Source organism: Falco biarmicus, chromosome 19 (genome assembly GCF_023638135.1).
Source record: "Falco biarmicus isolate bFalBia1 chromosome 19, bFalBia1.pri, whole genome shotgun sequence".
Taxonomy (NCBI): domain Eukaryota; kingdom Metazoa; phylum Chordata; class Aves; order Falconiformes; family Falconidae; genus Falco; species Falco biarmicus.
This window is the reverse complement of record NC_079306.1, coordinates 3,774,026-3,798,222: the sequence shown is the minus strand read 5'-3', so window position 1 is coordinate 3,798,222 and position 24,197 is coordinate 3,774,026. Positions and strand designations below refer to the sequence as shown.

The window sequence follows — 24,197 nt, the reverse complement described above, 5'->3', positions numbered from 1 at the left end:
CACCATCCCTGCATCCTGAGATCCTGGGCACACATCACCCCTGAATCCTGGGCATGCACCATCCCTGCATCCCGGGCAGGTATCACCCCTGCATCCTGAGATCCTGGGCACACATCACCCCTGAATCCTGGGCATGCACCATCCCTGCATCCCGGGCAGGTATCACCCCTGCATCCTGAGATCCTGGGCACACATCACCCCGCATCCTGGGCACACATCACCCCTGCATCCCGGGCATGCATCATCCCTGCATCCCGGGATCCTGAGCACACATCATCCCTGCATCCTTGGCATGCATCATCCCTGCACCCTGGGCACGCGCCATCCCTGCATCCCGGGCACATATCACCCCTGTGTCCCAGCCATGCATCATCCCTCCATCCCTGCACCCTGGGATCCCTGGAGCAACACACCTCCTCCATCTCCTCTTCCCCAGCTGGAGCGCCCCTGCTCCAGAACACCCCTCTTTCTCCCCAGAACCCTCTATCCCGCCCCATGCCCAGCAGACACCCCGGAGCAGGCGCGTCCCAGCGCGGCGGAGGTGGACGGTTTATTATTGACTGGTTTTGCAGCAGAGCGGGTGAGCACAGGGGGTCCCCACCAGCCAGGGACCAGGACAGGGGACAAAGGAGCAGCCAAGCCACAGGGTGCCCCCAACTCCCCTGGGAGCCCTGAGCCCACCTGGCTCCCTCCCTGGCATGGACCCGCTGCTGGGGGGGGCTCTTGGCTCTGCCCCCCCAGAGCCAACCCACATCAGCCAAGCGCCTCCATCCCGGCACGCCAGGGAAATGCCAAGGAGCTGGATGGCAAGGCCGCAACCCTGGGGGGGCACAGCCTCGGGGGGCCCCCAGCCCAGCCCTACAGCCCCCCGTGGGGGTGGGTTGACGTTTCCCACTATAAATAAAGTTTCAGCCCTCTCCCCGCAGTGGGGCATCAGTCCGGCAGGGCTCCGTGGGGTGGGCAGGGAGGAGGGCAGGGGTGGGCAGCGGGGAGCGGAGGGTGGATGGGGGGGTCCCCGCTCAGCCCAGGATGTCCAGGTAGATGGGGGGGGTCTTGACGAGGGCCTGGAGGCGGCTGTGGATCTCCTTGATGGGCCGGCGCTGCTGGGGCTCCCGCTGCCAGCAGCTCTGCATGATGGCATACACCTCGGAGGGACACGTGCGAGGACGCTCCAGCTCCCTCCCCTGCGTGATGCACTCGATGGCCTGTGGGAACGGGGGATGGAGATGGCGTAACCACCTCCCCCCAGGTACCCACCCCCCCGCCCCCACCAGGGGTCTGTCGCCATCCTCATCCTCCCTCCTCGCTCACCTCGGTGTTGGAGAGCTGGTACCAAGGTTGCTTCCCATAGGTGAAGATCTCCCAGAGCACCACGCCAAAGCTCCAGATATCGCTCTCGGTGGTGAATTTACGGTAGAGGATGCTCTCGGGGGGCATCCAGCGGATGGGCAGCATGGTCCTGCCCCCCACCTACCCCCAGCGGGGCTGTCAGTGGGGCAGAGACCCCCCCGCATTTGCCCCCTCCAGCCCTAGCCCTAGTCATGAAGCACATCTCCTACTAGGTGTAAGGAGGGAATTTGTTGTGGTGAGACCCTGGCATGGGTTGCTTGGAGAGGCGGGGGGGGGGGGCTCCATCGCTTTCAAGGTCAAGTTGGAGGGGCTCTGAGCAACCTGGTCTGGTGGACCATGTCCCCACTTATTGCAGGGGGTGGGAGTGGGTGGTCTCTACAGCTCCCTTCCCACCCAAACCATCCTATCAGTCTGATTAATTATGGATGGAGACGGGTTGGGAAGCAGCAGCTAAGAGGGAAAATTGAGCGTGACCCCCCTCGACAGAGCTGGGGGGGGGGGGGGGGGGGAGGGAGGGGAGGAGAGGGGGGGGCAGCCCACCGCCCGCTCACCCGGTAATAGTCGGTGCTGTAGATATCCCGGGACATGCCAAAATCGCCGATCTTCACCACCAGGTCGTGGCCCACCAGGCAGTTGCGGGTGGCCAGGTCCCGGTGGACGAAGTGGAGGGAGGCGAGGTAGACCATGCCTGAGGCGATCTGCGTGGCAATCTGCAGCATGTGGCTCAGCGTCAGCTGCCCGCAGGGCTGCCCCTGCCCCTGGTCCAGGATCTTGGCGTCGGGACCGTGGGACCTGCCGGGGCAGGGGGACATGCCAGAGTTGGGGGGGGGAACACGTGTGTGGCATGTGTGTATGCGCAGGTATACGTATTGCTGGAGTGGGTGTGCAAATGCCAGGAAGGATGTGCATGTGTGCATGCATGCTAGGGAAGCGTGCGCGCACACGGGCAGGCACAGCAGTGAAGGAAGCGCACATGTGTGTGCGTGCACACAGGGGAAGGGTGTGCACAGGTGCCAAGGAAGGGTGTGCACATGTGTGTGCATGCACACAGGGGAAGGGTGTGCGCAGCTGTGCACACATGCCAAGGAAGGGCGTGCATATGATTGTGCATGCATGCAGGGGAAAGGTGTGCACATGTGCCAAGGAAGGGTGTGCACATGTGTGTGCGTGCACCCAGGGGAAGGGTGTGCACAGGTGTGCACGCATGCCAAGGAAGGGCGTGCATATGATTGTGCATGCACACAGGGGAAAGGCATGTGCAGCTGTGCACACGTGCAAAGGAAGGGTGTGCATATGCGTGTGCGTGCACAAGAGAAAGGTATGCACTTGTGTGCGTGCATGCCAGGGAAGGGTGCACACACACGTGCACACATACCAGGGAAGGGTGCACACAGGCATGCACACGTAGCAGGGAAGGATGTGCACGTGTGCACACACAAGGGAAAGGGGTGCACGTCTGTGCGTGCACACAGGGGAAGGGTACACACAAACATGCATGCGTGCCAGGGAAGGGCATGCACATGTGTGCATGCACACAGGGAAAGGACATACACATGTGTGCACACATGTCAGAGAAGGGTGTGCACATGTGCATGCATGCACAGGGGGAAGGCATGTGCATGCAGAGGGAAAAGGTGTGCACTTGTGCGCACACATGCTAGGGAAGGGTGTGCATATGCATGGGAAGGACATGCACATACATGTGCATCCTTCCCTGGCATGCATGCATGCACACAAGGGAAAAGCATCATGCCAGAGTATGCACGTGTGTGCAGAGGCGAAGCACATACACATATGTGCCCAGGGCTTGCACGCACGTGTGCATGCACAGGGGCAAAGTGTGCGCTTGTACGCACATGTGCCAGGGAAAGGTGGAGATACACGCGTGCACACCCAGGGAAAAGGCATGCACACGTGTGCACACATGCCGGGGAAGGCCGGGCACGCCTGGCCCATCGCGTGGGGGACGGCTGCGTGGCCGGGGGTGCGAGCCAGCGCCGGGGCGGGTGTGAAAGCGCATGCGAAGCGAGGGGGGCACACGAGGCGTGCCGGGGGGCAGCGTGGCTGCGGCCGCCTCCAGCCGCGCTGCCCTTGATGCCAAACGTGGCTGACAGCCGTGCTGGGGCGGCCGTGGCCGCGAGCTGGGGGGGCTTTGCTCGGCAGAACCATTAATGCCAACTCCCATAACAATAATCATAAAAGCCACGTCTCAGAGCTCCTCGCGCGGCCACTAAAGCGATGCCTCTGGCAGCAGGCCCCCCCCCACTACGCCCCCCCCAATACCTGGGGGGGCAATCGAAAAGTCTCCGCTTATTCCAGCTGATGGCCAATCTCTCTCTATTTAAGCCTCTCAGACAGCTAATCTAATCAATATTGCAAGGAGGGCTGCATTAGCAGGGAGCAGGCTGGCTGTGCTGATGGAGAGGCAGATGGGGGGGGGGGGGGGGACGGGCAGCCAGGACCACCCCCCCCCCAAGCCCACCTGAGGAAGCGGTTGAGGTCGCCGTGCTTCATGTACTCGAAGACCATGATGAGGGGTTCGCCCTCAGTGCAGACGCCGTAAAACTTGACGATGTGCTGGTGCTGCAGCACGGTCAGCAGCTCGGCTTCACGTTGGAAATCGAAGCGGGTGCTTTCCGTCACCTCCTTCAGCGCCTGCCGGCACACGGCGTCAACCCCAGCATCCCCCCCTCACCCCAAACCATGGACTCTCCCCCCCCCCCCCCCAACTCCAGCATCATCCCCCCTCTTCCTCACCTTCACAGCCACCAAAGTCTTCTCCTGCTCCGGGAGGAGGTTGTAGCACTCGGCCAAGAAAACCTTCCCGAAGGCACCTTCGCCCAGCTCCCACTTCAGCACGATGTCCCGCCGCTGCACATGGTGCACGCCTGGGGGGACCCCCACCCATCAGTGCCTCCCCCTCCCCAAGGGGGGGAGAAATGCGTAGGAGGATGCTCGGGTACCGTGGAACCCCCCAAGCCTTACAGGCGTCGCAGAAATACTGGGGGTTCTCGATGAAGTTGCTCTTCAGCCCCTCCAGCTTGCTCTCGGCTGAGGGGAGGGGGCTGCTGCCCAGGTTCATGAAGTGCAGGGACATGGCCAGGTCGTCCTCTTGGGCCAGCACCGCTGAGCCTTGTGGGGACAAGGACAAGGCCATCGGGGGGGTCCCGCGGCCCCCCCAGCTGGTGCAGCCAGTGCCAGGCTCTGCCGAGCATCCCCCCGCCCCGGCTGGCCCCCGGGGGCCAGGCAGCCCGATCAAACCCATTTAGAGGCTGAATCCATTCCAGGAGTGAATTAGCAGCTGCTGCCCGTGCGGGGGGGGGGGGGGGGACCAGCACCCCTCCGCGGTCCCCAGCCACGGTCCCCAGCCATGGTCCCCAGCCATGGCCCCCTCCCCACAGATGCTTCCCAAGCCGGGTACCCAGCACAGCTCCGGCCACCCCAGGGATGCAGGAATCGGGGTGTCCCCGTGCCACGGCTTGAATCCCCCATGGCACTGGGGGAGTTGGGGGGTGGGGGGGCGGGAGGAGGACTCACGGTTAATGCCGAACTTGGACCGGCGCCCGCACTTGTTGAGCACAATGAGCATGATGGAGAGGAAGAGGCAGGCGAACACGGCCAGTGCCACAGCCACCGAGACCTGGTGACAGCAGGGACAGGGCCCAGGTCAGGTCCCACCAGCTCCCCTCTCCCAGCCTTTGGCAGGGCGAGACGGCCACAGGCCCCAGGAGGGGAAACTGAGGCACAGGGGCTCTGTCCTCCATCGCCACCGCATGTCCCCTTCCTGCTCAGCTCTGGTTTGCCTGTCCCCTAAGGATTTGTCCCACCCTCTTACGGGTGTCCTGGTCCCCCCATCCCAAACTCGGAGCATCCCCTCACCCCGAACGTGTGCTCATCCGTCGTCTCCACGGGCCCCTCCAGCGAGCTGTTCCTGGTGCCTGGGGCAGGGAGGAGGGCACAGGGTGAGTGTGGGGCAGGGGGTCCCCATCCCGTGGGGTGGTCCCAGCAAGGCATGGGAGGCCCAGGATGGTGACACCCACCCCCCCCCCCCACGACTCTGCAGCCTCAGCACAGGGTGCGGGTACCCCAGGATCAGCTCTGGCATGGGGGGATGCATGGTTTGGGAGGGGCGGGGGCTGGGGCAGGGGGTTGTGCCAGGGACCCCCGTGGGGAGCAGCGTGCCCGATCACTCACCCAGCGGAGACAGAGACACTGCCGCAGCCCAAAGGGAGAGAGAAAGGAGAAACGCTCGTTATTCCCCAGGTGAGAGCGCCCTGTCTTTCCCACCCCGGGGGAAACTGAGGCACAGCGGGGCGGCTCGGAGCCAGCGGGCAGAGCCAGATACAACCCATTTTGCACCCCAACGTCAAGAAAGATGCAGAGGAGACTGAGCTGGGGGGGGGGGAGAGCTCCCCGGCAGCCCCCCCCTGCCCAGCACCTACCAGGGATGGGCTCCTCGGGGCTGAAGCTGAAGGGATTTTCCATGAAACGCCCCTGGATGCTGCGGGCGGCGAAGCCCAGGGGGTTGCGGACCAGGAGGGTGTAGTTGCCGTTGTTGACGTGGGTGGGCCGGTTGAGGTGGAGGCAGCCGTGGAGGACGGTGGAGTTGTGCTCGTACTCCACGATGCGGGTGTGGATGTAGGGCCCCTCGCTCAGCGCCGTCCCGTTGAAGAGCCACTGGATGCTGGGGACTGGGTTGCCGTCCACCGAGAAGGGGATGCACCAGAAGTGCTGGGGGATGGCTTCGTGGAGGAGCAGGATCACGGGGGGGACTGGGGGAGGCAGAGCTGGGTGGGTCCCCAGGCCAAAAGCCAGACCCTCCGCCCCCCAGCATCCTCCTCCAGCCCCCCCCGGGCTGCTCACAGGTGATGTTCAGCATCACGCTGTCCTCCGCCGGCCCTGCCGCGTTCTCCGCTCGGCACGTCAGGTCCTTGTGGTTGAAGCTGGAGGAGACATTGCTGATCTCCAGGACGATCTCCCAGTCCGAGACCTGCAGGCAGCGCCAGGATGGGGTGAACAACCTGCCCCCCCCCACGCCGTGCCAGCTCCTGCATCCCCCCATGCCCACCCCACCAGCGAGGGGATGCTGCAGCAGGGATGAAGGTCCCTGGATCTTGCCTTGGTGATGACGGGCAGCTCGTGTCCCACCTCGGGGACCACCCATGCCCCGGTGGCCGGTGGCTCGGCAGTGATGCGACAGGTGAGGTTGACGCTGTCCCCTTGGCGTAGCATCACCTCGGGGGGTTCAATGCGGACGCTCGGGGGCTCTGCCGAGGAGAAGGGGGTGACTGGGGGCCACGTGTCCCCAGCCAAGCGGCTTGGGAGGGGGGACAAACCCAGCACCCAAAGCCAGCAGGGTCCCCTGCCACGTACCGCAGGCGTGGAGGGGCTGGCTGCCCAGTGGGACCAGTACGCTGCCCTCCCAGCAGCCCAGCAACTGGTTCCCCAGCTCGGCGCGGCTCCCGTTCTGCCAGAGCTGGAGCCAGCGGAGGCTGCAGGAGCAGTTGAAGGGATTTCCCACCAGGATGCTGAGAGGAAGCAGGAAGAGGACAAGGGCTCAAAGGGGCTGCGGGTCACACACCCGCCTATACATCCCCCCCCGGGGTCAGCAGGGGCTGGATGGGGGGACCCCGCCTGCACGGATCCTGCACTGCCGATGTGCTCCAGCCCGGGCACGGTGCCACGCATGCCACCCCTGTCCCTGTCCCCACGCCCGTGGTTGTCACTGCGGCCCCAGCCCCAGCCCTGCCTCCCTGTCACCCCAGGGGTGCATCCCCGGCGGGGGATGCTCTGCACCCACCTTCCCCCGCTGCAGTACTCACAGTTCTTGCAGGGGCAGATGCTGGAAGGTCTTCCAGGAAAGGCTGTGCAGCGCGTTGAAGGAGAGATTCCTGCTGGGACAGACCCAGTCAGCTGCCCCTTCCCACCACAGACCCCCATCCCACATCCCCCCCCTTGCAGAGGGTCTGGCCGGGGCATGGAGCAGCACCAAGGCCACCGTGACCAAGCAAAGTCACCTCTGCCAGGGTGGCCCCAGCCTTTAGGCACCTCCCTGCAAGGGGGGAGCCCCACGCACCCCATCACTGGGTCCCTGCCTGCTCCCCGGGGTCCCCTCCCGCAGCAGGGCATCACGGAGCTCCCCGGGGGGGCTGGCAGCTGCCCCCACTCCTGCCCTCAATCGATGGTTCCCGCTCAGGCACAGAGCCCCACGCGGCCCCCCCAGCCCGGCTGATGCGCCCATGGGACATCATCGATCCTGCCTGGGCGCAGGGACCAGCCACCCTGCGCCAGGGCTGAGCGCCTGCGGGGATGGGGGTCCGAGCCCCAAACGGGGTGGGGGAGCGATTTGAGGGGTGGGGGTGGGGGTGGGGGGGCTACTCACACGTGACTCAGCCTGGGGGTGTCCAGGAAGGCGTCAGTAGAGATGTGCTGCAGCCCTGACCTGGAGATGGTGCTGGAGGAGGGAAGGGCTGAGCACCCACACTGGGGACCCTGAATGCCCATACTGGGAGCATCTCCCACTAGTGGGATCAAGCTCTGGGGGGATCCCCCATCCCCCCCTCCCATTTCCCTGGGTGGGGACCCCACCCCAGGGTACTCACAGGTTCCTGAGGTCCCGCAGCATCCTGGTGTCAGCCCGGGTCAAGGTCGTCAGCATCTGCTGGTTCTCAATGATGCTGGAAAGCAAATGAGGGGGGGTCGGGGGAGCAGCCTCAGGACGCCCCCATGCCAGGGGCTGCTGGCAAAGTGTGGGGCAAGGGGAGTGGGGGGGGCACGGCTCTCCCCCTCCCCAAGCTGTGCTTGTGCTACCCTGCACCAGCCCAGGGTTGGGGGCAGGGACTGGGACTGGGCTGAGCTGCCCTGCTGTGCCTCAGTTTCCCCAGGGATGAGCTGGGAAGGGGTGGGGCAGGGATGGCGGCACCAATCCTGCTGGTGCTGAGCCTCCAGCCAGCACACACCATGTGGGGCCAAGGCTGAGCCACCGCTCAGAGCCCGTGGTCTCACCCAGAGAGCGAGTTTGCCAGGTCTCAGCCCCACTCCCCCATGGGTCCCCCCCTTTCCTCGCACCCCACGGTGTCCTGCGATGGGGGGGGGGGGGGGCACCGATTGTCCCCCTCTCCCCTTTTCCCAAGGCGAAGGGAAGCCCCTTTGCAGGCGGGTGCAGGGTTTTCCCACCTGCCCCACCCCAGGGGCTTAATTGGGGGGTTAATTGGGGATTCAGACCCACACCAAAGGGGGTTTGGTCCCACTGACCCCCGGGGGAGGGTCTCTACGGCCACCCCCATGGACAAGGCTGTGGGGATGGGAGGGACAAGGGAGCCTGGGGGTCTCTCGGGGACCACCATCCCCACCACCACCCACCCCACCCAGCGAACAAAGAGCCGGCAGCACCCCGCAGTGCAGTGTCCCCCAGCTCGGGGGGAGGGGGGGGCAGGGAAACTGAGGCACAGAGACCCCCGCTACAGCCAGCCCCCAGCAATGCGGCACGGCCAGGGCTGCGGCAGCGGGAAGACCCAGGAGCACAGGCACCTTGGTATCACCCAGCACCCTGTACCCCCCCTGCACCCAGCACCCTCCCTGCTCCAGCCCTCCCCTCCCCACCACCCATCCTGGAGCAGGGGGATGAGCGAGAGCAGAGAGCCCCCAGACCAGCAAATTCAGGCACCACCCCCACCCCCAACACCGCAACACACAGGCCCCAGGGCAGGATGACAGCCACCAGGGTGAGGACCTCTCCCTGCACCCTGGCCCTGCCCATCACGGCATGGGTGCTCCCTGACTGGGGACCCCACTGCACCCTCAGCCCATCGCTCCCGCTGGCATCGCTGAGGAGGGGGCGAAGAGCTGCTCCCAGCCCCTCACTTGCTCCCAGGGGGGATGCAGCCGGGCTCCCCCCGTCCTTGCAGCCCTTGACACCCCGCACCAAGCAGCCCCGCTCCCCACAGCCATCCCAGCCCCATGGCAGACCCAGCCCCGTAGCGCTCCCTGCTCCATCACTGCCCCAGCCCAGCCCCATTGCCCCATCCCAAGCTCCATCATCCCCAGCTCCATCGCACCGTCCCCAGCCCCATCAACCCCATGGCACCAGCCCCAACCCCATCGCCCCCCTCCCCAGCCCCATCACCCCATCGCACCAGCCCCATCGCCCCCCTCCCCAGCACCATCCCCAGCCCCATCGCCCCTGTCGCCAAGCTCCATCACCTCCAGCCCATGGCTCCATCGTGCCCAGCCCCATCACCTTCAGCTCTGCCACCACTGGCTCCTCTGCCCACTCCCCAAGCTCCATCATCCCCAGCCCCATCGCACTGTCCCCCAGCTCCATCACCACATCCCTCAGCCCCATCGTCACCTGCCTCATCACCCCCAGCCCCACCACCCTGTACCCCAGCCCCTCTCCCTGGTTCCCAAGCTCCATCACCCCCTGCTCCATCACCTGGTCCCCCAGCCCCACCACCCTGGTCCTCTAGCTCCATCACCCCCTGCTCCATCACCCGGTCCCCCAGCCTACCTCTCTGGTCCCCCAGCCCCATTGCCCTGCCCCCCAGCCCCACTTCCCAGTCCCCCAGCCCCACCGCCCTGGTCCCTGAGCTCCATCACCCCCTGCCCCTGTCCCCCAGCCGCACCACCTTGGTCCCCAAGCTCCATCACCTGGTCCCCCAGCCCCACCACCCTGGTCCCCGAGTTCTATCACCCCCTGCCCTGTCCCCCAGCCACACCGCCCTGGTCCCCAAATTCCATCACCTGGTCCCCCTGCCCCATTCCCTGGTCCCCAAGCTCCATTAACCCATCCCCCAGCCCCACCGCCCGGTCCCCTAGCTCCGTCACCCCCTGCTCCATTACCCAGTCCCCCAGCCCCCTTCCCTGGTCTCCCAAGCCCCATCGCCCTGGTCCCCAAGCTCCATCACCTGGTGCCCTAGCTCCCCTCCCTGGTCCCCGAGCTCCATCACCCCTGCCGTGTCCCCCAGCCCCACTCACAGGTCGGTGAAGCCGCCGGCTCCCAGCAGCCGGGCCAGACTGCCCACGGTGCCGGGCTCCCGGCAGTGCAGGGTACGGGGCTGGGGGCAGTGGCAGGGCGGGGGGCAGGGCCCGGCAGCCCCCGGGACGGGCAGGGGCAGCAGCGGCAGCAGCAGCAGCAGTGCGGCCAGGCAGAGCCGGGCGGGCAGCGGCGGCATCGCGGCACCGGGACGGGCACCGGGGCTGGACCCGCCGCCGCCGCCGCCGCTGTCCCTCGCACTTGCCCGGCAGCCCGAGCACGGCGCCGGGCCGGGCTTAAAAGCATCGCAGGGACCGGCCCCCGGGAGGGGCCGTCGGCTCCCCCCGCCCCCGCACCGCCCCCGACCCCGGAGACCCCCCCCGGCCGCGGGCGGGGATGGAGGGGCCGGGGAAGCCCCCCCCGCCCGTGACTCACCGGCGCTCGGAACCCGAGAAGCCCCGCCCGGGCCGGGGGCAAAAGCGGGGGGTGACAGCAGCCCGGCCCGGAGCCCCCCGCCCCGCGGGAGGGAGTCCCGGCACCCACGGGCACCGAGCGGGGAGCCTGCCTGTATCCTGCCTGCGCCCTGCCTGGGAACCTGCACCCTGCCTGCACCCTGCCTGTATCCTGCCTGCACCCCGCCTGCACCTGCCTGTGCCCTGCCTGTATCCTGCCTGCACCCTGCCTGTACCCTGCCTGCACTCCGCCTGCACCTGCCTGGGAACCTGCACCCTGCCTGTATCCTGCCTGTGCCCTGCCTGTATCCTGCCTGCACCCTGCCCACAACCTGCCTGCACCCTGCCTGTATCCTGCCTGCACCCCACCTGCACCTGCCTGTGCCCTGCCAGGAACGTGCACCCTGCCTGCACCCTGCCCATACCCTGCCTGCATCCTGCCTGCACCCTGCCCACAACCTGCCTGCACCCTGCCTGTATCCTGCCTGTGCCCTGCCTGGGAACCTGCACCCTGCCTGCACCCTGCCTGTATCCTGCCTGCACCCCGCCTGTGCCTGCCTGTGCCCTGCCAGGAACCTGCACCCTGCCTAGACCCCTGCACCCTGCCTGCACCCTGCCTGCACCCTGCCTTGGAACCTGCACCCTGCCTGCACCCTGCCTAGACCCCTGCACCCTGCCTGTATCCTGCCTGCGCACCCACACCCTGCCTGCACCCTGCCTGCACCCTGCCTGTGCCCTGTCGGGAACCTGCACCCTGCCTGCACCCTGCCTGCATGCTAGCACCCTACACCTGCACCCCCCAGCCCCACAAAGCAGCATCCCAGCACCCCCAGCCATGCTGGGCACACGTGTGTGCACACACGCATGTACAGACACACGCATGTACACACATACGCATGTACACACACACACGCATGTCACCCCCTGCCCAGGACCTGCCTCGGCCCAGAGCTGGCTACCGGATGTCACACCAGCACCCCTGGGCTCATGGGGCCACCAGGAGCCCCCCAACCTGTCACACCCCCCCCCCGGGCCGGACCCCCACAACCTGGAAGCGTGACGGAGCTGCCCTGGCTCAGGCTCTTCCCCCAGTGCCCCGTTATATTGGGGTGCAGAGAGGCTGGACACAGGGGGGACATTTGGTGGCCTGGTGGCCCTGGCCCCAGCTGTCCTCCCCCGGCAGGACCCTCCTCCTCCTCCCCAGGGAGGCAGGGCACGGATGGTGTGCACCCACCCCCCCTGCTGTGGGTCCCCATCCCCACCCTGCTGCTGCCCGTCCCCAAACCCATCCCAAAGCACCACGGGGGGAAGGGGCTCACCCACGCGCCGAGTTCTGCACGTTCTCAGCCCGCATCCCACCCGTATTCCTCAGCTCCAGGCCCATCTCCCGCATCCATGGGGCTACAGTTGCCCGCCCCCTGTGGTGACACCCCCCCCATGAGACCCCACAGGCCACCCCTAGCAGCAGCCCCCACCCCGGCAGAGGTCATCACCCACCCACCCTGTCATCCCAAATTCCGCTGCTTTGACGTTTTTTCCCCAGAAACGCCCCCGGTTCAGGATGTGCAGGAAGCGGATGGGGTTGGTGGGGGCGGGGGGGGGCGGGGGGGGGGGGGCAGTGGAAAGCCCCATGTGCCACTGCACCCCATGACCCCCAAACCAGGCACTGCCATGGGCAAGCTTCATCCCCCCTTTTATTTGTGCTTATCCCACAGCCACAGATTAGACAGTGAAGCCGCTTCCACAAACCAGCATGGCCCTGACACTGGTCCCAGTGCTGAGGACTGGGGGGGAGGGGCAGCCTCAGGCATCTCCTGCTGCAAGGCTGCCCCGTGCCTCAGTTTCCCCACCTGTAAAAGTTGGGGGGGTCACACTACTGACCTGTTTGCCAGGCGGCCAGGGAGCGACAGCAGCTGGTGGGGGGACTCTGAATGCCAAACCCCACTCCCCACCCCCAGACTCCCATTTCACCCCCCCCAAAAAAAAAAATAAAAGGAAAGACCAGGGTGGTCTCCTCCCTCCCCCCAACTTGGGGCACCCCAAATTTATTCCCAGGGGAAACGCACCCCATGAAGCATCCTCCCTTTGCCTGCCACCCCTTTCCCAAGACACCCGCTCCTCGGCCAGGCCCTTGGAAGTAATAAATAACAGGGGGGGGGGGCAGCTGGAGGAGGGCAAGGGCGTGCAGAGTCCGGCGTGGATCCCAGGACACCCCAGGGTCAGGATCAGGCCGTCCCATTGGGGAGCCGGCCAGGGCTGCTGTCCTTGTGGGTGGGCAGGGGAGAGGCAGGGGGCTCGTCCTCCCCAGGGGTCTGATCCGTCTCGGATTCAGAGGGTTCGCCCGAGCCGCGCCGGCGGTTCTCAGAGCTGTAGAAGAAGGAGAGGGTGCGGAAGGCGGGCGCCATGTGGTCCTTGATGCTCTCCAGGAGCTGGACGAAGGAGGGACGCAGGCGCGGGTTCTGCTGCCAGCACAGGCACATCAGCTCGTGGCTGTGGGAAAGAAGGTGCCCGCTGGGTTTGGGGGGGGTCCTGGTACCCCACGGCCACCCCAACCGCTGCAGAGACCAGAGTGACAGGCTCAGCATCCAGTTTAGTCCCCCAGCAGGGTGGGGGGCTGAGGCGGGGCGGGTCTCCCCTTCCCACTCACAGTTTGTCGGGGCAGTTTTCCGGCCGCTCCAGGACGCCGTTGTCCATGACGAAGCGCAGGACCTGCTCGTTGGACATGCCCTGGTAGGGCTGCTCGGCCAGCGTGGCGATCTCCCACAGCACCACCCCGAAGGACCTGCCAGCACGCCGCCGCTCAGCCGGGGGGTAGCAGCCCCCCCAATCCCCCCAGGCTCCCCACACCCCACCACCTACCAGACGTCGGACTGGGTGTTGAAGATGCCATCTTTGAGGGCTTCAGGGGACATCCAGCGGACGGGGAGCAGCCCCTTGCCCCCTTTCCGATAATAATCTGTCTCGTAGATATCACGGGTCATGCCGAAATCTGGTGGCGGAGGAAGAGGAGGAGGAGGAGGAAGGTGTGAGCAGCAGGAGAGGCAGGGCTGGCAGCAAGCCCACCCGCCGCTGCCCACCCACCCACCTCCAATCTTGACAGTGAAGTCCTCGGACACCATGCAGTTGCGGGCCGCCAGGTCCCGATGGACGAACTTGTTGGCGTTGAGGTACGCCATGCCATCGGCGATCTCCCCCGCCATCTGGATCATGTCCCTGAGCGACGGCGGTGGCAGCCCGGGGTTGTTCTGCACCGTGCACAGAGAATTGGGGCTGGGGGGGACACACATCGGGAACCCCCAGGCATGGGGGGGTTGCCCCTTCAGCAGTGGAGCACTGCAGCGCCCAGCCAGCCCCTCACCTCGGCGTCAGGTCGGAGCGAGCGCAGGTAGCTCTTCAGGTCCCCACGCGTCATCAGCTCCATGATGACCAAGGCTGGCTGGCCCTGGGACACGACGCCGAGCAGACGGACCTGGGGGGACAGAGAGGGGTGGCATGTCACTGGCCAGGCCACCATGTCCCCTCCCTCCCCCTCGGCCGCCCACCTACCACGTGGTGGCACTTGAAGGCTTTCATGACAGAGGCCTCGTTGAGAAACTCAATGCGCTCTCGCATGGTGGCCAACTCGTTGACCGTCTTCAGGGCCACCTTGGTCTCCTCACCCTCAGCAGTCAGCCCCAGCGCCAGCCCCTCGTACACCATCCCGAAGGAGCCCTGCCCCAGCTCCCGGATCACCGTGATCTTCTCCCGTGACACCTCCCACTCATCAGGCATGTACACTGCAGGGTGAGGGGGAACCACCCCATCACTGGCACCACCCCCATCACTGTTGCCATTCCCATCCCATCTCCATCCCCATCCCATCTCCATCCCACCTCCATCCCCATCCCACCTCCATCCCCATCCCATCTCCATCCCATTTCCATCCCCAACTCCATCTCCATCCCCATCACCATCCTCATCCCATCTCCACCCCCATCTCCATGCCATCCCATCACCATCTCCATCCCCTCACCATCTCCATCCCATCTCCATCCCCATCTCCATCCCCATCTCCATCCCCATCTCCATCTCCATCCCCATCTCCATCCCCATCTCCATCCCCATCTCCATCTCCATCCCATCCCATCACCATCTCCATCCCATCACCATCCCCACGCCCAATGCCACCCTGTCCCCATTCCCATTCTCATTCCCACCAGCACAGCCTCAGCAAGGGAAGGGGGCAGCAGACCCCACGGGGACACCCCTGCCCGTCCCTACGTACTGTCTGAGGCACTGAAGTACTCGGGGTTGACGGAGGCGTAGAGCGTCCCGCTGGGGTACCCATCGTTGCTCCTGCCAGGGGTGGGAGTCACTCAGAGGATGGGGGGGGCGAGGGCACGTTGCCACCTCCCCACAACCCTTCCCCAGCCCTGGCTCGGCTGGATCTGGCCCCAGCCCAGCCCTGGGGGGGCAGGGGGGGCAGGTAGCTACCTCTTCTTGTTGTAGAAGAAGACGAAGACGGCAAGGCAGGAGATGAGCACCATGAGGACCACGGGCGTGACGGTAAGCAGGACGTAGAAGCTGCCAGACTCCTCCTCAGCTGCCGAAAGCAGGCAGCCGTGGGCTGGGACCCAGGAACTCATCCCACCCCACACATCACAAGGACATTTGTCCCACCACCACCACCACTGGGCCAGAATGGGGGAGCCCCCAGCTTCCCAGACCAGCAGCACCCACTGATCTCTGGGTGTCAACATCCCAGAGCATCCCCCAGTCTCCCAGATCTCCCAATCTGACAGCATCCTCTGACCCTCCAGTGTCCTGGTCCAGCAGTATCCTGCAATCCCCCAGTTCCTCAGTTCAGGAGCATACCCCATCTTCAGCATCCCAGTCCACCAGCACCCACTGATCCCCAGCATCCCAGAGTCCAGGAGCATCCCCTGACCCCAAATGTCCCATCCCCTGATCCCCAGCATCCCATCTCCTGATCCCCAGCATCCCAGTCCACCAGCACTCCCTGATCCCCAGCATCCCAGAGTCCAGGGGCATCCCCTGATCTCCATCATTGTGGTCCAGAAGCATCCCTTGATCCCCAGCATCGAGCGTCCATGAGCATCCCCTGATCCCCAGTGTCCCATCCCCTGATGCCCATCATTCCAGTCCGGCAGCACCCCCTGACCCCCAGCATCCCCCAATTCTCCAGTGCCCTGGTCCAGCAGCACCCCCTGACCCCCAGCCCCCTGGTCCCACAGCCCCCCTCCCTGCCTGCCCCGCAGGTGGGGACCCCGCTGGCATCCCCCCTGCCCCCAGTGGGTACCTGGCCCCAGGATGTAAAACTTGACGAGCCCCGTCCACGAGCCGTTGCCAGCCAGTGAGGTGGCCCGGACCTTGGCTGAGTAATTTCCTGGCTGGAGCAGAGCCAGGTGGACCCCCCCCGTACTTGGAGTAACGGTGACGGGAGACACAGACCACGGTGGTGACCTCCTGAAGGGGATAATGTGGGGAGGGGGTGGTGGAGAAGTGGGTTTCATTCCTCCCCCAGCCATGCACAAGGCTCAGGGGAGGGAGATGATGGAATGGGTTGGGTTGGGATGGGTTGGGATGGGATGGGATGGGATGGGATGAGGTGGGATGGGGTGGGATGGGATGGGATGGGGTGGGATGGGGTGGGATGGGCAAAGGGAGCTGTGGGGAGGGGTCCTCACTTCACTCTCGCGGCTGTACTTGATCTCATACTTGAGGATGAGCCCATTGGGGTTCTTGGGCTCTTCCCAACGCAGCAGGACACTGTTCTTGCCAGCCGGCTCCCATGTGACGTTGCCAGGAATGTTATCAGCTTGCACTGGAGAGGGACACAGAGGGGGTCAGCTCCCGTGGGCATCCCCCAAACCCCACTGCCAGCCCCTCCATCTCAAAGGCAGCAGGACCCCAGAGCATCCCACCATCGCCGAGGCAGCATTTGGGAGTGGGGAAGCTGCCGGGACGTACGCTCAGGCATGGTCCTGGCAAAGACGAAGGTGGCAGCGCTGCAGCCCACGGTGTGCGCGGCGTGGTTGCAGGCATGGATGTCGATGCGGTACTCGGTGAAGTGCCGCAGCCGCGACAGCACCGCTCGGTCACGCACCACCTTGTCCTCGAAGATCTGGAAGTCGGGTTTGGGCTCGCCCCCGGCGCGGCTTGGGGCTGGCGGCTCTGCCGAGGAGGCGTTGGCCGGGGATGTGATGGCCACCACATCCCTGCGCCGCTTCGGGGTCCTGCAGGAGATGGGGACGGGAGGCGGTGGGGAGCCTGGACACCTAGGTTGTCCCCCAAATTGGAGCAGGGGACAGGAGACCCCCCAGGCTGGTGTGGTCCCCGCTCACCTCTGTGGGTTCTTGTTGATGGATGTCACCTTCCAGGGGGGTCTGAGACAGCAAGAAAATGGTTAAAGAAGCAGCCACCGGGCCCCCCACCAGGGGCAGACCCATGAACCCAGGCTGGGGGACTCCACCGACATGGGACACCCCCCCAGACAGCACCTGGGGATGATGATGGAGTTGTGAAGGAAGTTCTCAAACTTCTTCTGGAAGGACTCAGCTTCCCCCTCCATGCGGAGCTGCCCATCGGCGGGGCGGCAGGGACAGCACCGCTCCTCCGTGTCCTGCTCCACCTCGGGACTGTCCCCATCTCCAAAGCGGGTGTCCGCACTGCTGGTGGGCAACTTCAGCCCTGCGGGCAGAGACGGGCAGGGATGGCAGCGCTCCCGGCACAGTGGGAGCATCCTCATCCCACCGGTGTCCTCAGCCGCTGCATCCCACCTGCCCCTGCCTGCCTGCCCTGCCTGCCCTCACCTTTGTGGCAGTAGTCATTGACGTAGAGCTCCATGTCCTCGGCCAGCTGCTGCCACAGCACCAGGTAGTAGGTGATGTTGCCGTTGCGTTGTGTGGGCGGCTTCCAGCGCACCACGATGTGGGAGGAGGAGTTGGACATGGAGATGACATCCCGGGGAACCGTCGGGGCTGGGCGGACACAGGGGTGTCAGTCTATCTGTGGGGGGCCACCATGGGTCTCCCCAGCCCCCTCCCCAGCCCCTTACCCGCTGGCATGGTGCGGATGTAGACCACCTCGCTCTGTGCCCCGTAGTTACGTCCTTCCTCGGCAGTGGTGAGGGTGATGGCACGGACGAAGATGGCGTATTGGGTCCAGGGGCGGAGGTTGAGCAGCGTCACCCCCGGCTCCTGCTCGCTGCTGAGCGGCAGCTCCACGTCCAGCACATTCCAGCTCTGCGCCCCACAGGCATCCTGCCCCACATACTCTGACACATTCTGGAAGGGTCTGCCCCACATCTGGCATCAGGGAGGGTCCTGGGACCCCCCCACAACCCCACCCTGGGGGGTCCAGCAGCTCACCAGGGCACACCATGGGTTGGGTTTCCCAAGCCCTCCGTGTCGGGGACATGTGGGGGACAGGGACCACTTACGACTCCTTGTAGTAGACGATGAAGCTGAGGAGATCACGGTACTCGGGGGGCCGGTACCGCTCCCACTTCAGGAAGATGCGATCGGACTCGGTGACGTTGGAGATGAAGCGCAGGGTCTGGGTCTTGCCTGCGGAGAGGAGACAGGGTTCGGGCAGGGGGTCACGGCGTTGCTGGGGGTCCCCGTCCCCATACTCACAGGACGCCCGGTCCCCGTTGGTGCGGGGGTTGATCTCTGCCTTGTTCTGCCGCCCCTTGGTGCCCGTCACCTCCTCCATGCGGTAGATCTCGGCCAGGCACAGCTTGGGGTTGAAAGCGAAGTACATCTTGCCCACGGGGATGGAGAGGACGTGGTGGCTCCAATCCCAGAGCTGCTGCAGGTTCTGGTTATCCAGGACGTACAGGGTGTAATTCCTAGAGGAGGACATGGATGGAGGCAGCGGGCATGGGCACCCCCAAGCCATGTGTCACCCCCAAACCCACGCCCCAGCCTCACCCGTCCACCATGGAGTCACCGCGGATCAGCTTGAGGTTCTTGAAGAAGGACAAGGAGACAAGGGCAAAGGAGTGCTTGATCTTCAGGAAGCCCGTGATGGTCTCGATAAGCCCCAGGCTGCTCTGCAGCTCCGAGGCCAGGTTATCTGGGGATAACCCACAGGCGTGAGCTTGGGGAGGAGGGCATCCCCCCATTCATTCACCCTGCCAGGGAAAAGACCCCCCTCCTTCACCCCGAGCCCCCTGCCGCAGCTCTGCCACCCGCGCCAGGTTGTGGGGGGCCACATCCAGCACTCACAGCCCCGACGGATGTTCACAATGAGGTTGCCCTCGACGAGGGTGCAGCCCCCCAGCTCCTGCGCTGCCCGCGTCGAGTCAATGGTTTTGGTGCCCACCTTGCACTCCTTGGGGCACAGCCCCTCACACTTGTGGCAGAAGATGCTGCGGGCAGGATGATGGATGGAGACAGGAGGTGAGCCAGGCGCCACACCACCACCGTGTCCATGCCAGGGGGCACCGGGGACACCCCACACACCTGCTCTCATTCCTGATGTAGCCCGAGGGACACTCGGAGAGGCACTGCTGCTGGTGGATGACGAACTTGGACGCATCACGGGGGTTGTCAGAGACCTTGCGGAGGCTGGCACAGTACTCGGCGGTGACGCAGCGCCAGCCCTCATACTCATAGGTGCGGGGCGGGCAGGAGGGCAGGCAGTGCCCGTTGAAGTGGAAGTGGCGGCAGGCAACGCAGGCTCGGTTGTCGCGGGGTCGCCCGCAGCCCCCCAAGCACTCGGCGTGGCAGCACTCGCCTACCGCCGTGCATGCCGAGCCCACGCCACATGGGCACACTGCGAGGAGAGAGTTGGCACCGTGGGCGAGAAGAAGCCTCTGGGGGCAGATCACCCAGCCCTGGGGCAGCGCGGCGGGGCAGGAGAGCCGGGGTTTGCACAGGGGTGGGAGGGAAGAGGTGGGAAGGGCTGGGGGGGCTGCTGGCACCCTCCAGCTCTGGGGGACAAGGGGAGAAGGGCAGAGGGATGGAGGGAAGGAAGGAGGGAGGGAGGGAGGGAGTGATCCAGAAATGAAGCAATGGAAGGATGCAGGGATGGAGGGAGGGATGCAGGGATATAGGGAGGAGGGGATGCAGAGGTGAAGCAATGGAAGGATGCAGGGATGGAAGGATGGAGTGATGCAGGGATGGAAGGATGGAGGGATGCAGGGAGGGAGGGATGCAGGGATGAAGCAATGGAAGGATGCAGGGATGGAGGGAGGGATGCAAGAAGGGATGCAGGGATGCAAAGGTGGATGGAGCAATGCAGGGATGGGTGAAAGGATGGGTGGAGGGATGGATGCAGGGATGCAAAGGTGGATGGAGCAATGCAGGGATGGGTGAAAGGATGGGTGGAGGGATGGATGCAGGGATGAAGTGATGGAGGGAGGGATGCAAGAATGGATGCAGGGATGCAGGGATGGATGCAAGAAGGGATGCAGGGATGCAAAGGTGGATGGAGCAATGCAGGGATGGGTGAAAGGATAGGTGGAGGGATGGATGCAGGGATGAAGTGATGGAGGGAGGGATGCAAGAATGGATGCAGGGATGGATGGAAAGATGGGTGGAGGGATGGATGCAGGGATGAAGTGATGGAGGGAGGGATGCAAGAATGGATGCAGGGGTGGATGGAGCGATGCAGGGGTGGATGGAAGGATGGGTGGAAGGATGGACGCAGGGTTGAAGTGAGGGAGGGATGCAGGGATGGAAAGAGGGATGCAGGGATGGAGTGAGGGATGCACAGTGCAGTGAAGGGATGGGGGGATGCAGGGACAGATGGAGGGATGGCCGAGTGGCGAGGGGACAGAGGGCCAGGTGCTGAGGGCTGGCTGAAGGCTGCAGGGGCAGACGGTGGGACAGACGGACGGACGGGGTGAGGCTCAGCCCACACCGAGCCACAGGTGCCCAGTGCCGGGGCAGCAGCCGAGGTTGCAGCCCCGATAAGGATCTGTGTTTATAGTACAGATTTCATTACCAGCTCTCCTGTTTACAGCAAACGAGCCCGGGAGGGGCCCGTATTTACCTCGCCGCTGGGGAAACACGGAGCCGGGAGCTGGCCTCTCCTCCGGAGGATGATACAGCATGGGTCCGGTTACCCCCGCCACGCTACCACCACGCCACGCTCCGGCACCAGGGGAGCGATGACCACGTGCCGGGGCCTGCCACCCCCTTGCAGCTCCACCACCCCTCCCCAGCATCCTCCCAGTTTTCCTTACAGCCGCCACGGTGCAAACCGGCACCATCCCGGCCAAGCAGCCGGCATGGCTGCGCCCTGTGCCACCAGCACCCACCTTTCTGGCAGTAGCTGGATGTCCAGCAGCGATAATCCAGCTGCCCATTGACGCTGGTCTGCGCACACGGCTTCTCCACGTCGAGGATGCCCGGGCAGACGTCGGCGCACTCTTCGGCCAACTTATTGCCGACGATGTAGGTGTTGTCCACGGCGTCGGGCAGCAGCAGCCCCCAGTCAATGGTGGAGAGGTGGCAAAGCTCCTGGTTGCGTTCGATGCGGACCGAGCCGCGCAGGATGTGACCCAGGCTGTGCAGCCCCACGTCCCGCAGATGTGGCATCTCAAAGATGACCAAGGCATAGCTGAAGAAGAGGTTGGTGCCACGGATGACGGAGAGGTTGGGGAAGAGATCCCGCAGGCTCTCCAGCCCATAGACACGGAAGAGGAGCAGGTACTCGGTGATCATGAGCAGGCGAGGGAAGCTGAGCCCCCGAAAGTCCTCGGCGCCCGTGGTGAACATGAGCAGGATCTGCAGGTTGCCCTCGATGATGGAGCAGTTCTCCAGCTTCTGGAGCTGGGAGACGTCGTTGCGGATGTCCATGCTGCCGCAGACTGGGGTGACAAGAGAGGGGACCCAGTGGGTTGCAGGGATGGGGCAGCTGCCCCTCACCGCCCCCCCCCCCAGGGATCCCCCGCTGTGGCCAGCGCTGGGGCTGCCGTGATGCTCGGGGGGGTTTAATATCCTGGCTCGGGCTGTCAGACGAGGCTGCAGTCGGTGTGGGCAGCCGGGGAGATGTGAGCAGCTCTGACAGGCAGCCGGCGCGCTCCGGCTCTCTGGGGCACGCTGTGTCCATCAGCGTGGCGAGAGGTGATGCTAACAAGGGCTGGCTGCCCAGGCTGCCGTCTCGCCCCATATCAGCCCCAGGACCATGGCCCAGTCCTGCTGCCCACCCCAGGGGGGTGGGGGTTGGGGGTACAAAAGGCTTTCCCCCCTCCCTGAGCCGTGGGGCAGCTCACAGCATCTTAGTCCCCGCAGACGTGTGGTCCAGCAGCTCCCGCGAGGTCATTCCCATTAACTCCCCGGCACGGTGCCCAGGCGGCTAATGGTGCCCAGGTGGCTACCAGGGCTCCGCGGGCACCCCCATGGCACAGCCCCGGCAGTGGGATCGCTATCCCGGGGCTTTTCCACCCCCAACCTGGCAGGGAGCATCAGGGGCAGTTCAGGGCCGAGCATCTCCCGCATCCCAGTGCCGGCAGGACGTGGGAGCCAGGATGTGCCAGCAGCTTCCCGCTGGCAGCATCCCCAGCCTGAAACCTGACCCTGAGTTATGGTGGAAAGAAGCTGTCGAGATCCCAACGAGGGATTTACTGTAAACACCAGGAATAAACACGGCCGGCTTGGCGTGTACCCTAAACACCAGGCACCACCGGCACCGCGGCGCGGCCACCCACTGGTCCCGGTGGGAGTTGGGGTGCATGGGGCACCCCTGGGCTGTTGGCAGCCAGCGGCTCGTGGCCGTATGGCTACAAACACGTGCCCGGCGGTGGTTTTCCCCTCTCAGTGTCGTTGACCGCAGGCACCATGGCTCTGCGGTGGCGGCGCACGGGGGGCAGATGTGCCGCTCACCCCCAGCCCCACACTGGGGCTCAGCCCTTCGCTGGGGGCTGGTGCCAGCCTTGTCCCCCCTGGGGAGAACGTGGGGGTCCCCTCCATACTCCCATGGGACAGAGAGGGTGGCGGTGGGTGCAGCACCAGCGCCGGGGGTTATAGCCCCCGCTGCCACCGCCACCCTCCCTGACCTTGGCAAAGTCACCATGCAAGGGGGCAGGGGTCCCCCGTGTGCCTGGGGGGATGGGGAGGGGTCAGGGGTCCCAGGTGGGAGCAGACACAGTGAGGCGCATCCCTCAGGCAGCTCCCAGCACAGCCCCAGCACTGGGATGCTTCACTCCCCCTCCTCCATCACCCCCATCCCCCCCCAGCACAGCCCCTCCTCGGGGAAACTGAGGCACAGGGGGAGGGGAAGGCGGGACAGAGCAGCAGACCCTGACCCCAGCCCCCCTGGTGCCCCCCCCCGGTGCCTGCCAGCTGCGGTGGGAGCCCAGGTGTCCCTCCCCATGGCCATCAGAGCCACGACACACAGCCACCCCCTCCCCACCATGCTGTCCCCCCCACCCCCAGCCATTTTCCATCCCAGCAGCAGCACTGGGAGCAGCTGTGCCGGCCCCGGCTCCCACCCAGCTACAATTTTCCATCATCCCAGCTCCCGGCAGGGATGAGTGATCGATGCCCCCAGCTCCGGCCGAGCCCCCCACCATGCTCCTCTCTCCCCATCCCAGCAGCTGGGGGGGGGTCCCACGCTCTGCCTCTCCTTCCCCGGACAGGGGGTCCACAGCATATGGGGAGGGGGAAACTGAGGCAGGGAGCACCAAAAGAGCTTTGCCTCGGGGTCCAGCTCATGCACAGGCATCACCAAGCAGCCCCCTCCCACGAATTGCCCCCCTCCCATGAAAAGCTGCCCCCCAGCTCTCAACCACCCCCTTCCAGGCACTTACTTTCAGAGGGAGCCCACACAGGGGGCAGCGGCAGGGAACCGAGGAGCAGCAGCATCACCCCCAGCCGCAGGGCACCCAGCACTCTCGTCCCCATCCCCGAGTGGGACCCCCGGGGTCCCGTCCCAGCCCGGGCTCTGCTGCACCGTGTCCGGGGGGCAGCACCCACCGGCACCCAGGACACGCCGGGACAGGGGTGGCCCCCACGGCCCTCGCCCGGACTCTGCGGCCCCTTCACTTTTGTTTTCGGCTGCCGCACGCCAAATATTTAGCCTGACAACTGTCAGGGCCAGGGCCAGGGCTTGTTTGGGAAATAGAGAGGGGGAAAACAGGGCGGCCCCCCCGCGCCGGAGTGGGCTGGGGAGGAAGGGCTGCCTCCTGCCTCAGTTTCCCCACTTGGAGGAGGAGGAGGAGCCAGGGTGCTCCGGGGTGGGGATGCCAGGAAAGCAGCCAGGCACCAGTGGGGAACCGCCTCCCCCCCCAGAATGTCACAGCGGGGTCGGCTCGAGGGTCCCCCTCTGTCACAGGGTGGATCCGGGGTGCCAGAACCCCATGTCCCCCAGGGTCCCCATGTCCCCCAGGGTCCCCACGTCCCCCAGGGTCCCCACGTCCCCCAGGGTCCCCACGCCCCAGCAGCTCTGCGGCGAGGAGGAGGAGCGGG

General features: G+C 65.4%; 2 protein-coding genes across 2 annotated transcripts; both read right to left on the bottom strand.

Moving 5' to 3' along the window:
• Nucleotides 1-542: 542 nt before the first annotated feature.
• Nucleotides 543-10,588, bottom strand: NTRK1 (neurotrophic receptor tyrosine kinase 1). The gene is made up of 17 exons (XM_056321951.1): nucleotides 10,327-10,588; nucleotides 7,953-8,027; nucleotides 7,733-7,804; nucleotides 7,173-7,241; nucleotides 6,724-6,878; nucleotides 6,469-6,617; nucleotides 6,214-6,340; nucleotides 5,793-6,122; nucleotides 5,545-5,562; nucleotides 5,230-5,288; nucleotides 4,888-4,990; nucleotides 4,336-4,482; nucleotides 4,108-4,238; nucleotides 3,833-4,005; nucleotides 1,902-2,142; nucleotides 1,312-1,470; nucleotides 543-1,205 (listed from the first exon to the last, which is right to left on the bottom strand). The coding sequence occupies exons 1-17, from the start codon at nucleotides 10,521-10,523 to the stop codon at nucleotides 1,020-1,022; spliced, it is 2,391 nt and encodes a 796-aa protein (XP_056177926.1). The 5' UTR covers nucleotides 10,524-10,588; the 3' UTR covers nucleotides 543-1,019.
• A 2,250-nt stretch (nucleotides 10,589-12,838) lies between these two features.
• Nucleotides 12,839-23,988, bottom strand: INSRR (insulin receptor related receptor). The gene is given in 23 exon segments (XM_056321938.1): nucleotides 12,839-13,266; nucleotides 13,424-13,558; nucleotides 13,636-13,765; nucleotides 13,862-14,021; nucleotides 14,135-14,245; nucleotides 14,323-14,552; nucleotides 15,041-15,111; nucleotides 15,250-15,358; nucleotides 16,076-16,193; nucleotides 16,195-16,242; nucleotides 16,464-16,600; nucleotides 16,747-17,012; nucleotides 17,121-17,162; nucleotides 17,277-17,466; nucleotides 17,589-17,756; nucleotides 17,834-18,072; nucleotides 18,218-18,344; nucleotides 18,414-18,628; nucleotides 18,711-18,855; nucleotides 19,008-19,150; nucleotides 19,245-19,557; nucleotides 21,047-21,598; nucleotides 23,540-23,988. Coding segments are annotated over 23 exon segments (4,008 nt in total). The 5' UTR covers nucleotides 23,634-23,988; the 3' UTR covers nucleotides 12,839-13,001.
• Between the last annotated feature and the right edge of the window lie 209 nt (nucleotides 23,989-24,197).